At 38.6% G+C, this 17,087-nt stretch overlaps 1 protein-coding gene across 1 annotated transcript; it reads left to right on the top strand.

The window, feature by feature from the left end:
- Positions 1–3,135: 3,135 nt before the first annotated feature.
- LOC141134485 (carboxypeptidase A1-like) lies at positions 3,136–16,243 on the top strand. Its single transcript, XM_073624010.1, has 11 exons — positions 3,136–3,237; positions 6,523–6,604; positions 9,102–9,236; positions 12,497–12,607; positions 12,906–13,007; positions 13,746–13,844; positions 14,468–14,578; positions 14,665–14,755; positions 15,347–15,546; positions 15,681–15,765; positions 16,012–16,243. The coding sequence occupies exons 1-11, from the start codon at positions 3,146–3,148 to the stop codon at positions 16,197–16,199; spliced, it is 1,296 nt and encodes a 431-aa protein (XP_073480111.1). The 5' UTR covers positions 3,136–3,145; the 3' UTR covers positions 16,200–16,243.
- The last annotated feature ends 844 nt before the right edge of the window (positions 16,244–17,087 follow it).

Genomic DNA, 17,087 nt, shown 5'->3' with positions numbered 1-17,087 from the left:
CAACCCTTCTTGATCCACATTACAAGGGTAAAGTTGCAGAACTCATCCTGCCTTCACAGAGGGATCAGAGGAAGAAACATCTTCAGGAGGCCTTGAAGAAAGGTTTGTGTAAAGCATTTTCAGACCCTGGAAGGTTACCATTTCCTGGTGCTGGACAATGTGTTGCTGAGGCTTCGTTCAGTCAGAGGAAGAGCGGTGGAGAAGGTGGCCGGATGACTGATGCCTTTAAACAATTTTTCAGTCCAAGCCAAGGTCTGATCGGTTCAAGCAACCATCGACAGCGTCTGCATTATATGGTGAAGGAATATCTAGGGGCAAGAGCAGACTTGGAGACCTTCCCAACAGATCTTCCACTGGGTTACTGGGTTTTGAGGATGGACCACTAGCCAGAACTTGCTCAATATGCAATCGAGCTACTGGCCTGTCCTGCATTCAGCATGCTTTCTGAATGCACATTCAGTGCTGCTGAAGGGGTTTGTAACAGATCAAAGAGTGCGCCTGTCCACAGAATCCATTGATAGGATTTGATTTTATAAAAATGAATCAGTCCTGGATCAGCCTATGCTGCCTATCCTATTCCGTAGTAAAAAACGTAATGGGCGGGGTCCTGATGACCAGTATCGTTGGTCAATTCAGGTAACAGGTTACCGGCTCACCTAATAGGGTGGTGTTCCTTGTCAGAACAGGAGAAGTAGTCAAAATAAAAGGGGAGTGGGAATAGGACCCAAGATGTCCTTACCTTCAGTGAAGGAAAAGGAACAAACTGCGGTTTAACCTGATATAACTTTATTAGAACGATTAGTAGAAAAACATTTCAATCATTGAAAGGAAAGCATAAACAATAGGAGATTGCATAAGGTAAAAACTGACAACGTTGTCACTTAAAAACGCATGCCCATGAGCTCAGCCATATCCCAGTCATCCACACGTGTCAATCATCTCAAGTCATTAAGTGTGACTTAATATATAATGCTTACATGTGTTTAGGCGAGGTGAGTTCCGGGAAACCTTGGTAGCACAAGTCGGTACCCGTATTGTGCTTAACCATGGACCTCCAGACTCCTTATATGCCTATAGAGCTGCTGCATTAAGTCTTTACAATGTTGAAGAAAGCATTGGTTATCTCAGACAAATAAATGCAATTCTGGCTAGAGAGTATTCCTGATAGTTAGTGAACAGGACAGGTTTGATTTCTGGATGTAGCACTGTCAATCATAGAGATAATATATAAAAAAAAAAAAAATGCAGCACGCAGTGATGCAAGCATGCGACTTAAGTCAAGGAGAAACAATAGATCCACAACAAGCCTGTTAGTCATTCAGCACCATGTTTCCATGAAACATTAAAGATAGCACCGCATATAGTTTGGATAGGAAAATATAGTTAGCTGAGTCAAAACACAGAGCCTCCAAAAAAAGAAAAAAAAAAAAAATTTTTAAATGTTCAGGCTGTGATTGCTTGCTGCATATACCAGTTGAAGAGAGACTCACTGTTTAGATGGTATTAGATTGGTCCTCAATTGCAGCGACAAGGTGGTGAACCCACAGTCCTTTGCAGGGGTCCACAGGTGTGCAGGATGCGAATCTCTGTATTCCTAGTCCTGGTGACACGCACAGGATGTTATCCACTCAAAACCAGCATGGGGCCGCCTGGCCATTTACTTTCGGTTCGGTTGTTTGTGGATTTCCAGTTTGCGGAGATAGGATGAGGGCTAAAGAGTGATGAAAAGCCCAAGTTGGCTATGGGCAGAGGGCATGTGTAGGCACACACACCGACATGTTTCACCCACTTGTGACGCGGGTTTCTTCAGGGTAAGTTCACTGAAGGTAAGGACATCTTGGGTCCTATTCCCACTCCCCTTTTATTTTGCCTATCCTATTCCTCCTGAATCTTGATGATGCTAGCTTCCAACAATATTTTTGGTTTAGGGCACCACCACCACCACCCAAGGCCCAATTTTTCAGCCCCTGTTTAACAAAGCCATGTTATTAAAATTTTTGATATAATATTTTACAGCAGGGCTCGTTCCTGCACCCAACAAGAGTATCTGTTAGGGGTTACAGTGTTGGGGCACCACCACCACCCAAGGCCCAATTTTTCTGTAGTATATAGTGCAGTCCGTATAGTATATATACTCTGTTCAGAGTATATAGTGCCTGGGGGCCCCGAACTGAATTTTTTTAAAATTTTGGTGCGGGGTTCCCCTTAATATCCACACCAGACCAGAAGGGCCTGGTATGGATTTTGGGGGGGAAATCCACGCCATTTTTTTGGGGTATTTTTGGCGTGATAGATTTTTATCTATATTGCCGGGATCCGACAATATATTACAGCCGTGAGCAGTTTTAAATGACATTTTGGCCTTTAGAAATCTCATTTTGCTGTGGTACTGTTATAAACATGGGAAAGATGATCTACTTTACATGCATACTAAGGAGACCCCCCAGGCATGATATTTAAAGGAATATTTCATTTTTATTGTTTCGATTTAAGCATTATTAAAATCACTGCTCCTGAAAAAAACGTCAGTTTTTAAAACTTTTTTTTGCATTAAAACATGTCCCAATTTTTATGGCAATAACTTACATATAAGCCTTTAAAATGAGCACTTTTGATTTTTCACGTTCACGTCCCATAGACTTTAACGGTGTTCGCGTGTTCACATACATTTTTTGCCTGTTTGCATGTTCTGCTGTTTCACAACCCCTGAAGCAGGGGGTGTTTGGCTCATCCCTATTTTTGTGATTGCAACGCCTGCAATAGTATTTGTATTTTTTCACATGCATCACCTAGAGTAGTTATTTATTTAATATATAGCTCACAAATCTTTGTCAGGAATTCATTAACCAGAATTAAATCAATATCTGTCTTACACATTCGACTTAATATGAAATACAAGGTAGTTTATTTAAGCATGCTACTGTAAGTGCTCCACAGTGCTGCAAAAGAAAAAAAAACAATAGCGAAGAGAGCTTCTTGATAAAAGAGAACCTAAATATAGTAACCTGGCTAACAGCTGCTATGTTCCCATCATATTAATCAGGTATGTGTGGGAATAAAGTCAGGTGCTCTTCAGCCAGTGGCAGAAAAATTGGCAGCACAGTGCAATCACCGAACAGAAAAGAGTATAAATATAACGACCTGGATGGTAAAAAATTTGAAGGATTCCAAGATGAAGGGTGCATTGGTATTCCTTGCCTTGGTGGCTGCCGTATACGCTGCCGGGGATTTCAGTGGGTATGTAGAAAATTGTTAAAATATAAAAGTCTATGTATTCAAACCTCTAGCATAGCTAGTGTATTATAGGTCCTGTGTTAACAGGCTTTGGGCTTGTGTTGTTGTGCAAATGCAGTGTGCTTTTAATATCATTTAGAAAAGCTTTTGAGATCATTCAGAATTAATTAAATTAATTGGGACCAGATGGCTTGCACCTGAGGGTTCTTAAGGAACTCAGTCAAGTAATTGCCAGACCATTGTTCCTAATTTTTACGAACAGTCTACTGACTGGAATGGTACCAGCTGATTGGAGAAAAGCCAATGTAGCACGAATATTTAAAAAGGGACAAGATACATTCCTGGGAATTACAGACCAGGTAGCCTAACATCAATTGTATGCAAGCTCTTGGAGGGGATTATAAGGGACTATATACAAGAGTTTAGTAATGAGAACGGTATCATTAGCAGTAATCAGCATTGATTCATGAAGAATCGTTCTTGCCAAACAAATCTATTAACCTTCTATGAGGAGGTGAGTTGCCATCTAGATAAAGGAAGGCCCGTAGATGTGGTGTATCCGGATTTTGCAAAAGCATTTGATACAGTTCCCCATAAATGTTTACTTTAAAAAGTAGGGTCCATTGGCATGGACCATAGGGTGAGTACATGGATTGAAAACTGGCTACAGTGGCGAGTTCAGGTAGCGATAGATCGGGAGTACTCGGAATGGTCCGGGGTGGAAAGTGGGGTCCCCCAGGGTTCTGTCCTGGGACCAATCCTATTTAATTTATTCAAAAACGACCTGTAGGATGGGATAAACAGCTCAATCTCTGTATTTGCGGACGATACTAAGTTAAGCAGGGCAATAACTTCTCTGCAGGATGTGGAAACCTTGCATGAAGATCGAAACAAATTAATGGGGTGGGCAGCTACATGGCAAATGAGGTTTAATGTAGAAAAATGTAAAATAATGCATTTGGGTCGCAAAAATATAAATGCAATCTACTCACCAGGGGAAGAACCTCTGGGGGAATCTAGGATGGAAAAGGACCTGGGGGTCCTAGTAGATGACAGGCTCCGCAATGGCATGCAATGCCAAGCTGCTGCAAGCAAAGCAAACAGAATATGCATTAAAAAGGGGATTAACTCCAGAGATAGAACGATAATTCTCCAACGCTACAAGACTCTGGTCCGCCTGTACCTGCAGTATGCCATCCAGTTCTGGCACCAGTCCTCAAGAAGGATGTGCTGGAACTGGAGAGAGTCCAGAGAAGGGCAACAAAACTAAAAAAGGGACTGGAGGACATTATTTATGAGGAAAGGTTACGATCACTGAACTTGTTCTCTCTAGAGAAGAGACGCTTGAGAGGGGATATGATTTCAATGTACAAATACCGTACCGGTGACCCCACAATAGGGATAAAACTTTTTCACGAAAGGGAATTTAATAAGACATGTGGCAATTCACTAAAATTAGAAGAAAAGCGGTTTAACCTTAAACTGCGTAGAGGGTTCTTTACTGTAAAAGCGGTAAGGATGTGGAATTCTCTTCCACAGGCAGTGGTTTCAGCAGGGAGCATCAATAGTTTCAAAAAACTATTAGATGAGCACATGAAAGACCACAACATACAGGGATATACAAGGTAATACTGACATATAATCACACACATAGGTTGGACTTGATGGACTTGTGTCTTTTTTCAATGTCGCCTAACGTAACTATGTAACTAATTGGCCGGTGCATTGGCCTGCCCTAACTATCGGATCTCCATTTGACCTGCTTAAAGTTAAGCAGAAGGATAGCTGAACAGAATCACACATATATTTGCAGGAAAAATGTTCTTATAAATTGATTTTAACTGCATATTTACCTTCTCGGTCAGAACTCTGCTTTAAAGAATCATGTAACAAGGGAAATGTGTAGTAGGTTGCCATTTCTGAACTATCTTACTGGAAATGTTTGTTTCCAGGCTCTCAATAGCTTTATTATTGTACATTTGTGGAGCCCTTGCATTCTGATTTCACTGGCTATATGATTGTTCTGGGATAGTGACTCATATACTATTGAAGCCAGAGACAGACAGGTACATATCATGTTCACAAGAAGGTCAGCAGTGTCAGTCCATGTATTTCTCTGAATACAAGTTTCCTTTAATACATTCTGTAAAAGTGTATCTAAAGCCAAGAGCAAACATGTAATATATTGCATCTTATGGGTCCTTATATGTGGTGGTTGCATTGGCTTTCTTTTTTCAGGCCTCTTTTCCTTTATTTTTATGTGGTGTTCTTGCCAATAACATATTTACTGTCATAAAAATACAAACCCCATTCCCTATGCTGTATCTATGGGGAGCAACCTTGTTACCCTAGGACAGGAACTGTGTTCAGACTACAGAACACCTCCCCCTCTTCTCATCTTCATAGGGGGAGATGTTGTGTAGTCCTAACAAACTTCCTGATAACATTTCTTGAGATAAAACTGTAGAGTACACAGGACACCATTAGATTTCTGACAGGTTCAATGGGCATTTTTGCCATTCTTTGCACTTGTTGAACATATACAGTATATAACAAAATGTTTAAATAAAAGGGGGTAAATAAAGTTCATTTTTAGGTTTTACACATATTTTAAAACTAACCTACAAGCACAGCCCCTAGGTTAGTTTTAAAAAATATCCTAAATGCTCAACATACTTGCCTAAATCAGTGGTCTTAGTATTATTTCTATTTATTATTATTCAATTTAAGCATCTAAAAAACACAAATATATTACAATTAAAAAGCTTCACTTCAAGTCAACCATAATCTATGGTCTTATGAAGAGTAAAATAGATTCTTTTTCTTCCCTGCCAAGGAAGAGGATCCTTCTTTGGGTGTCCATGTCAATGGCTGGGTGATATGAACAAACACTTCCTATTAACTTTCCAGCAGCGAGTTATCTCAGGAATAAGGATCCAAAACACTGCAGTGGCATGATAATGTCACAAGGTGGTGACCCCTTGACTGCAGCTCTTGATTCACCAGTCATCTTTTTAGCTCAAACTGTCTATATGCCTGTATCTTGGTAAATGTAGACACCGAGTTTGACTTTTGCAGTGTGCTTTCAAAGCACTGACAGTTAATTGTTCCTGCAATATATTGGAAATTAGAATAACTTGAGATCAAAAATCAAATCTGCAGTATCACATAAAATCAATTTTTTAATCTTGAGATTTGATCCATCAGTATTGTCATCATAAAGTCTTCAGTTTACCTGTTTTAACAGTGTTAATGTGTAATTTACATTATTATTTAATCTACTTGCAGACAGCAAGTCCTGAGAATTCTTCCCATCAGTGAGGATGAAGTAAGCTTGGTCCGGGAACTGGAAAACTTTGATGACCTGGGGGTAATTAGATACTTTTTTCATCCTTCCAAATTGAAATATGTGTGCATATACAGTACAGTAGCTCACAAAAGTGAGTACACCCCTCACATTTCTGTAAATATTTTATTATATCTTTTCATGTGACAACACTGAAGAAATGACACTTTGCTGCAATGTAAATTAGTGAGTGTACAGCTTGTATAACAGTGTAAATTTGCTGTTGCCTCAAAATAACTCAACACACTTAATGTCTAAACCACTTGCAACAAAAGTGAGTACACCCCTAAGTGAAAATGTCCAAATTAGGCCCAATTAGCCATTTTCCCTCCCCGGTGTCATGTGACTCATTAGTGTTACAAGGTCCCAGGTGTGAATGGGGAGCAGGTGTGTTAAATTTGGTGTTATCACTCTCACTCTCTCATATTGGTCATTGGACGTTCAACATGTCACCTCATGGCAACAAACTCTCTGAGGATCTGAAAAAAAAGAATTGTTGCTCTACATAAAGATGGCCTAGGCTATAAGAAGATTGCCAAGACCCTGAAACTGAGCTGCAGCACAGTGGCCAAGACCATACAGCGGTTTGACAGGACAGGTTCCACTCAGAACAGGCCTCGCTATGGTCGACCAAAGAAGTTCAGTGCACCTGCTCAGCATCATATCCAGAGGTTGTCTTTGGGAAATAGACATATGAGTGCTGCCAGCATTGCTGCAGAGGTTGAAGTGGTGGGGGAGTCAGCCTGTCAGTGCTCAGACTATACACCGCACACTGCATCAAATTGGTCTGCATAGCTGTCGTCCCAGAAGGAAGCCTCTTCTAAAGATGATGCAAAAGAAAGCCCGCAAACAGTTTTCTAAAGACAAGCAGACTAAGGACATGGATTACTGGAATCATGTCCTGTTGTCTGAGGAGACCAAGATAAACTTTTTTGGTTCAGATGGTGTCAGGTGTGTGTCGTGACAACCAGGTGAGGAGTACAACGACAAGTGCGCCTTGCCTACAGTCAAGTATGGTGGTGGGAGTGTCATGGTCTGGGGCTGCATAAGTGCTGCCAGCACCGGGGAGCTACAGTTCATTGAGGGAACCATGAATGCCAACATGTACTGTGACATACTGAAGCAGAGCATGATCCCCTCCCTTCGGAAACTGGTCCGCAGGGCAGTATTACAACATGATAATGACCCCAAACACACCTCCAAGATGACCACTGCCTTGCTAAAGAAGCTGAGGGTAAAGGTGATGGACTGGCCAAACATGTCTCCAGACCCAAACCCTATTGAGCATCTGTGGGGCATCCTCAAATGGAAGGTGGAGGAGCGCAAGGTCTCTAACATCCACCAGCTCCGTGATATCATCATGGAGGAGGACTCCAGTGGCAACCTGTGAAGCTCTGGTGAACTCCATGCCCAAGAGGGTTAAGGCAGTGCTGGAAAACAATAGTGGCCACACAAAATATTGACACTTTGAGCCCAATTTGGACATTTGCACTTAGGGGTGTACTCACTTTTGCCGCCAGCGGTTTAGAAATGAGTGTTGAGTTATTTTGAGGGGACAGCAAATTGACACTGTTATACAAGCTGCACACTCACTAATTTACATTGTAGCAATGTGTCATTTCTTCAGTGTTGTCACATACTGTATATATATATATATATATATATATATATATATATATATATATATATATATATATATATATATATATATATATATACCAATATGGTAGGTACTAGCACTAGTGCATTAGTAAGGTTGTTTTATTATATTTTTAAAATAAGCTTAGTATTATTTCTGTTCTTATTTGGAAGACCTACGAGCGCCTACTATATATTGTGTTAAAGTGGTTGTAAACCGCTGGACTTTTTTTTTTTTGCTAACTTGCAAGGAGGTAAAACCATAATGTGCTAGTTTTCAACTTACCTGAAAATGAAGCATTCCAGCGATGTGATGTCATCGCTGGAGGCTGCTTTCACCTTCAACTGTCTTGCTTCTGTGTTTATGGACTCCGGATCTGTGACTGGTCGTAGCTGTGATGACGTCACGCCCACGCATGCGTGCAGGAGCTGCCGCTCACGGCACAGGGATCTGAAGGAACGGCACGGGCGGCCATTCCTTCAGAGTGCATGCGCCAGTTATGTCACTGGCTCTTATACACTAAATATCTCCTAAATGGTGCATGTTTAGGAGATATTTACACTACCTGAAGGTAAGCCTTATTATAGGCTTACCTAAAGCGAACATTTAACGTTGGAAGTTTACTTACACTTAAAACGCTGATACCTTGGTGGTGTGTGTGTGTGTGTGTGTGTGTGTGTGTGTGTGTGTGTCTGTGTGTAACTTGTTCTTTTTTTCTAATTGTGTATTTTCAAGACCCAACAGGGTTTTATTACATATAGTCACATTTGACCATCACATAAATAATTGTGGGACTGAGAACATTGGGTGCAATTTTTTTAAAACAATGCTGCTAACAAAGTCCTTATGACTACTTTACAATCTTTACTTTATGTTTTGCAGCTTGACTTCTGGACTTCACCTTCACATGCCAAAAGACACATTGACATCCGTGTGCCATTCTACAGCCTCCAGGATGTCAAGGTCTACCTGGAGTCCAACAACATCCAGTACAGTGTCATGATCCAGGACTTGCAGGTGACTGGTACCTCAATCATTAAGGAAGGCTCTGTCTTGATGTCATTTGGAAATTAAAAAAATATTAAATCTCTGCATGATCTAATAAGATGAAGTGAAAACATTGATAAAAGCCAATAGAATAAAGTCTTTATTAAAAATGCCTGTTGAACTGCTAGTATGCAGGGCCATACCAAACATTTGTTTACTTTGGTTTGACATCTATTTCTTAGAATGTTTGTATAATTTTTAAGTTATTACTGACAAAATATTTAATTGCATGCTGTAAAACACTATATTTCCTTCCAAAAATGCTAGTTAACTGGCTATAATGGCTTGAGTTATTTCTGAGTCACTTCCCAAGAACAGTTTTAATTTCAGTTACTGCATGCTTGTTCAAGGTCAGTGAATCAGGCAGAAACAAAAGTAGAGACAGTCAGGCAGCTGGTATTTTTGGAAGGAGATCAGCAATGGAAATTTCTATATTTTTCCAATACATCTTACTATAACTCTGCCCAGAATATGCACATTAAAGTATTATAGTATTCTGAAGAAACAGTAAAAGCACTTCTAAACAAACTCTCATTCACCTCTGTAGCTGTAAGGATTTTGGAAAAATTCATATTCAAGGTTCACAACACAGGCATTTTTAATCACAGCTCCTTTCCCTTTTATTTTGTATATAGAGCAGAAATGTAGTCTTCTAATGTAAACTCACATAAGAAATAGCATTACATATTAAACACAAGCTTAAGCACTTGAGTCCAGTGTGCAATTTTAAAATGACAACAGCTGTTTGTCTTAGGGTCATTTTAAAATGGCAGATGGACTTCAGCAGCTCCTGTGAGTCCCGGCGGCTTCTTGTGCTAAAACTGATAGCTATCAGTGACAGTTGGGGTCCAGCACTAAGCCTAGAAGCTGCAATGATCAGTCTTTGGGCTTCCATTTCTCCTACAGATCACTGCAAAGGAGCACATTGTAGTAAAGAATGTTAAAACAATGCTTCCACGTTGTGTTTACATTGGGAATATAGTGACCTAACAGCACTTCTTATCAGTACAGAGGTTTAGGCAGAGCTGTTGCAGCTCTTTCTTGCTTCTCCAAGCAGCAGTGGAAATAATATTTTGCTGTATAGTTAAGCCTGGTACACACTATTATTTTTTCTCCCAGCGGGTTGAACGAAAAAAAACTGTCAAGTGTACTATGCAAAGTTAGTACAGCGATCTCCCCCCACTGAGCTAATGTGTTCTGACAGGGGAAACACTCTGATCAGCGCTCTCTGCCATTGGTTGAGAGCGCTGATCAGGAGCCGGTCGGCTGGTTTTCCAGTATGCACGTCCGACCGAAATACACATTTTTTTTTTTAACCTGCAAATGTCTCCCGACATTTGGCCCATGTGTAGATGGCTTTAGATTAGGTCTCCACTGACCAGACCCAGACTCCCTATGAAGGAAAAAAAGCCCCCCCCTCCCCCATATATTTACTGCACAATATAATCAACAAAGACTACTGTTTAAAATAATATCACATTATATCATCCAGATCATCACATCATTGTTGTGACCTGGAGATCATTTTGGAAGGGAATTATATACACACACACTGCCTATTTATTTATTAATTTTTATATTTTTTTTTTTACACTTTTTAAACGTTTTTGTTACAATTTGTTACTCTTTAGTGCAGGGGTCTCAAACTGGCGGCCCCCCAGCTGTTGCGAAACTACAAGTCCCATCATAACCCTGCCTGTGGGAGTCATGCTTGTAACCTTCAGCCTTGCAATGCCTCATGGGACTTGTAGTTTCGCAACAGCTGGAGGGCTGCCAGTTTGAGACCCCTGCTTTAGTCCCCAAATAAAACAAGAAAATAAAAACATTTGTATCCAAATTTGCTAGCAAACTAAAACCTGTTCCAAAAAAAATCTCTTAAATACCCCCCCAAAAAAAACCTCAAAAATACTTTGTGTAGACTACAAACGCTAAAAGTTATGATGTACAGAACTGAGGCATCACTAAAACAAAAAGGCTTTGGGGGATTTAGAGATTTAGTGTGAAAAATGGACTGGAGACTCAAGTGGTTAAAACCCATCGATGGGAAAAAATCCTATTTTAAATCTCTTTTACTGCTTGTTAAAAATGCAAATACTATAATGTCCATCGTCTGGACACAGGTGTGCTTTAGATTTTTCGAATTTTTCTAATTTTTCAAACCAGACCGCTCATTTTTGGTACATAGAGAGGTTCCAAAACAATCACTAAATGTATTTTTGACTTGAAAAAAATTGCTTATCTAAATTGTTAGCTTAAAACAGACCTTGTGATAAAATGCAAAATCCAATCAAATTGTCTGGCACCCTTTTAAAATCTCCTACTGTTAGTAGGTGTAAAATGTACCTGTAAAAAAAAACTATAATTATACTTTTCTTGCCCTTGTGTATCCCTTTGCTGGGCAAGACATCACTATCCTTGATGTGAGATGACTAAGGAATCTGCAATAAAGGTTGTTGCAATGTACATAGATCACCCAGGGGGGAACGTTTTTTTTTCAACAAAAGTGGAGTTACGCTTTAAGGCCTGTTCCTTCTGAAATTTATGAACACTTGCAGAACCCCAACAAATATTTCCTTATTTTGTGCAATTTAATTATCTCCTATCATCATAAGAGCCAAAATGTGTTATTTTTTTAACTACCTCAATCAGTGAAAAAATTGCATTATGATCACTAGGTGCTTAAAATCATTTTTTGGATTTTGGGGCTGTGCGAATGTTTCTCACATTAAAACAGCAACATTTTTATACATAGACCAATCAGGTTTGTGTAAATATGAATTGGTGTCCTGTGCTGATTTTTTCAAATCTTCATCTGAAAAAATGCTTGCATGAGAATTTAATGCAAAGTACAAATTCCAATGAGAATGATGCATATACATGGAGGTTAATGGTGGAGTGGGTGTTTTTTTTACCTGTTTGCTTATTGATATGTGTTTATTTTGATAACTGATTTTTTCTCTTGTAGTGTTAACATTTTTACATAATAGTGGGGGAGGAATAAATATAAAAAATATCTTTTAATAGTGATTTACTTTTTGTTTATCATCCATCAATAAATACATTTGTGGTAATACGTTGCTGCAGGAAGAGGCAGGGTAGAAATTGATCAGTTTTTTGCACTTCCTTATTTAAAAAGTCCTTATTGGAATACCTTTTATTACTCTAATATAAAATAGAAATTATTTTTTAGAGGTTTGAATACATAATCATCTGTTTTTATATTATGACAGGCTTTGCTGGATGAAGAAGAGAGAGAAATGAAGATTAGTCGTAGTCGTTCAATGGAAAATGCCCGTTCCACTAACACCTTTAACTATGCTACCTACCATACCTTCGATGAGGTATGATTGTGTTTAACTTTGTAAAGAAACATTTATCTTGTCATAGCTAAACAGATAGTCCTTGTAAGTAACCAATAACTGATTATCTACTTGCAAAATCTTACAACCGTAGAAATGTAATTTTAATTCTGTCATTTAACCATTCAGCCTAACAACTTGGTGACCTTTCTCTCTGCTCTGTACCCAACCATACATGGACAATTGTCTTCATAAATCATAGTTTCTTACTCTGATCTATCATGTGACTGTGTTTTTGAAAATCGTACACTATTATCATATCTATTATGTGTTCCTTCAGATTAACAACTTTATTGACACACTGGTGGCTGAAAACCCTGGCTTAGTGAGCAAGATTGAGATTGGAAAGAGCTATGAAGGTCGCCCACTCAATGTCCTCAAAGTAAGTGATATATGGTTTTTGAAAATGAATTTATGTTGTAGTAAATTGCAAATTATGTTGTTTCTATTGAAGGCATGCGTGCTTGTGTAGTAAGGTCAATGATTGTAGCACTCAGTGTAAAAAAGAGAAAAAAGGTAAGCTAAAACGCAGATTTTAACAAATTTTAAGAGTCTTTTCATCTACAAGTTTTACTTCAGTGGCAGAAAGAACCTGGTAAGATGAGCCAACCTTTGCTTTCTTATAGTTCTTGGAGACCCCAGTAGTATTATGTACCTGGCATATTTTCTGGCTTTATTCTTGCTTGCCTTGGATAGCTGGCTGCTTTCATTCGCATTTGATATATTATAAAATAAAAACAAAAATCCAGAAGACAGAATGAGAGTTTCCTATATTAGCTGTAGCCGCCACGCAGGACTGAGAACTAGCCAATCTGAGTTTTAAGGATGACTGACTCTGTAAGAATCAGTACACAAAGTATATTTACCAGTGACACAGAATAGGGTTGTCAAAATTCTACTGTATATACAGATAGGGATGACAGATCTCTATATATAGGATAGGAATATCAGATTCATGTCATGAAGTTTTCAGCATCCAACAGACCTTATTCACATGATCATAAAATAGATCATATAGTAGTACTTTCTGGTACTTATTGTGACAAGTAACTAACATTTGCCAAATGACACATGCTGTCAAATATTGTTTTTGTGAAAAATGTGTTGCTTTCTTTTTTAGTTCAGTACTGGAGCCAACCGTCCTGCTTTCTGGATTGATTTTGGAATTCATTCCCGCGAGTGGGTAACTCAGGCCACTGGAATCTGGACTGCTAAAAAGGTATATGCCCATTACTCCTTATTTCTTATTCTGGATTAGAATAGTGTATGATTAGAGCACACATTTTGAGTATGACACTAAACTAGTCTGCCAACACAAAATATGTTACTGGTTTAGGTGATGATCAGGGAGCTTGATGTACTGTGAAGTACTGGTATGAGAGTACTGTGCTAGTATCCTCATCTGAAAATGTTAATAGCCTGGCTAACCTTCCAATCCCCCGTCTTTGTTATTGAGTAACTGACCTGGAATAAGTATGCAGTTTCCAGGTTCTAACTTCTTTGGCTTCTTAATTGTCTCAGGTTAGTAGTAAAGCTTGATGATCAGAATGATAGCCAATCAACTAGCGTTTTCAAAAAAGATGTCAGGTTCTCATGACAGGATCATTTTAACCAAACATAGCAGAATTCTTTTACAAAAAATGAAATAAGAAGGTTTTTTCAAAGTAAAAATGTACTGATGAAATGACAATAGAAGAAACTGAAAGAAACATTTTTTTTATCAGTATAAGTCCAAACCATTAGGGCATTGCTTTAAAAACATGGAGACTGTACCCATAATTTAAAGTCTAATAAAAGTAAGGCATAAAAAGAATATATGATATTATGTATCTTCCTATGCAGATTGTCTCAGATTATGGCAAAGATGCTTCTCTCACTGCCACCCTGAACAAACTGGATATCTTTGTGGAAATCGTCACTAACCCTGATGGCTATGTTTACACCCACACCAGGGTAACTATGCTGTGTTCTCTTTTGTGTTCATCATCGGCAAGAAGTTTAGCAGTTCCCTATTCAATAATCCTTTTTTATTGTTACAGGACCGTATGTGGCGTAAGACCAGATCCCCTAACAGTGGCTCTCTCTGCATAGGAACTGACCCCAACAGAAACTGGGATGCTGGCTTTGGAGGTAATATTTACTGGTTTCCCATGTCAGTTTTCTATAAATTATTCCATCTTCTAGAGAACAATTTAAACAAGAGGCTAAAGCTAGTAGCAGTAGGAGAAGGGCTGGATGTGTCAAAAGCTGAATGGCTAAAGGTCCTTTAGAATATAAATTTAGCTTGGCATTTTTCATTGCAGTTCATTTTGGTTTCCCCAGGGCATCTTCAGTTAGTTTGGGGAATTACATTGTAATGTACATTGAAAAGGAGCATGTCTCTACTATCAGAGCCTGTTTTTTAAAAAAAAACATTGTAGTCCAAACCAAGACTAGAATATGTAAATCCAAATTCAAATGGCAAATTAAAAGACTACATCCCACTAAATGTCAAAACTTCCTCTGCCCCTATTGCCAGGAAATATAGTAAGGGGAAATCCCCCAGTAAGGAGACATCAGTGAAATCTAGAAAGAGGTTCTAATCCTTTCCACTCTTTTCAAAACAAAAATATTGGCTGGACTTGGGCTTTAAACAGCCAACTAAGCATATAATTATTTAAAATACCAACTACTGGAAACTCAGGAACATTAAAATTGATGAATTGTTGAAATGTTTACCAGGTGGTGGATCCAGCAGCAACCCTTGCACTGAGACCTACAGAGGACGCGCTGCCCATTCTGAGTCAGAAGTTAAGGCTATTGTGGACTTTGTGAAGAGCCACGGCAATATCAAGGGATTTGTTTCAATCCACAGCTATTCTCAGATGCTTCTCTACCCTTATGGATATACTACTGCTCCTGCCAGTAACCAAGCTGAATTGGTATGCTTAATGAGCTTTACTTATCAATATTTCTATATATTACTTCAATGACAGTGAACATATTTTGCCTTCAAAAGTTGTAGCAAAATGTCCATAAACAATTTCTAAAAGATGTTTGCCTTTTTTCTGTACAGCATGCAGTGTCTAGAAATGCAATTAACGCTTTGGCCTCCCTCTATGGCACCTCATACACGTATGGAAGCATCATCACCACCATCTGTAAGTATTTCCTTAAAATACTTAGCATTGCCTCAATAGCAGTTAACAAAGTGTCAGAGAATCCTTTTTTGATATCTTGTGAAATATAATACTGATCATGCTGTTTGACTGTATATTTTCTCTCTGCTCTGTCTAGCATATACTGTAAGATCATTTTAAAAATTCCTTTCAAATTCAAAACCTTTAGAATTTCCAGCACCATCAACAATAGTTGTTTTTTTTTTTTTTGTTCATTCTTCTTTGCAGACCAAGCCAGTGGTGGAACCATTGACTGGACCTACAACCAGGGTATCAAGCACTCCTATACATTTGAGCTTCGTGACACTGGTCGCTATGGATTTGCTCTTCCAGCTAACCAGATCGTTCCCACTGCTGAGGAGACCTGGCTGGCTCTTACTGTTCTTATTAATCACACCCGTGACAATCTCTATTAAACTATAATATAGTATGTACAATAAAAATCCATAACCATCCTGAACTGACTTGAATTTGCTTTCACTTTAAACAGAAACTTGGTGTTTGGTCAGTAAAATGGTGTTTGATCAGTTTTATTTTTTAAATTGATTTTGTATTTGTATAAAATCTTTATCTTACATAAAAAAATTGAAGTATATTCAAACCCCACATTTTTTTTTACATTTTGGATAAAACGGTGAAGGACTAAAAACTCTGTCAGATTTTTATTGCTATCCATGTACCTGATAGGCAGATTCACTTTCTCTATTTGTCCTGGTAATCATTGTCACCGGGATTAAAAGTAGGCGAAAATCCAAAATATTTAGGTTGTCAGAACAAGAAGAGAGGGAAAATCTTTCTTTGAGGACACTTGTTTCAGTGACAACTGTCTGAGAGGAGACTTTCCTCTGTTTGGCAAAGTTTCCTCCTACTTCCTATTGTGTCTACAGGGACACAAGTCGAAAAAAAAAGAAACTGGACAGAGGTTTTAACCATCCCCTACACTATCCAAAATTAATAATGAAAATAGTTTTGACTTTAGATATACTGTACTTTAAACATACCGTCTCACATTTGCCCCATTACACTTAGTTTTCAAAGCATGCTAAGCTTTATAGTTAGAGAGCCCAAAACTGCCTTCTTGCTTGTTGGCTATCTATGTCTCTGATAGGACAGAGAGAGGGGGTTGTATCACACTCTATGTCATTTATGTGTATTTAAGAAATGCTATCTCAGGCTTGAGAAAACTACTGCTATTGCACAGAATTTGTGGTCTGATGAAAGAATATGGTAAAGATTAAATTTTCAATTATAATATGATTAAAAAAAAGATAAACATATTTTATATTTTTAATCTTAAATGTTGA

Source organism: Aquarana catesbeiana, linkage group LG03 (assembly GCF_042186555.1).
Source record: "Aquarana catesbeiana isolate 2022-GZ linkage group LG03, ASM4218655v1, whole genome shotgun sequence".
Taxonomy (NCBI): Eukaryota; Metazoa; Chordata; class Amphibia; order Anura; family Ranidae; genus Aquarana; species Aquarana catesbeiana.
This window is presented reverse-complemented; position numbering and strand designations above follow the sequence as displayed.

Coding starts and splice junctions, on each gene's coding strand:
- LOC141134485 (XM_073624010.1), top strand. CDS start 3,146: ATGGTAAAAAATTTGAAGGATTCCAAGATGAAGGGTGCATTGGTATTC. Junction 9,237..12,496: donor TCATGATCCAGGACTTGCAG/GTGACTGGTACC, acceptor ATATTATGACAG/GCTTTGCTGGATGAAGAAGA. Junction 13,845..14,467: donor GAATCTGGACTGCTAAAAAG/GTATATGCCCAT, acceptor CTTCCTATGCAG/ATTGTCTCAGATTATGGCAA.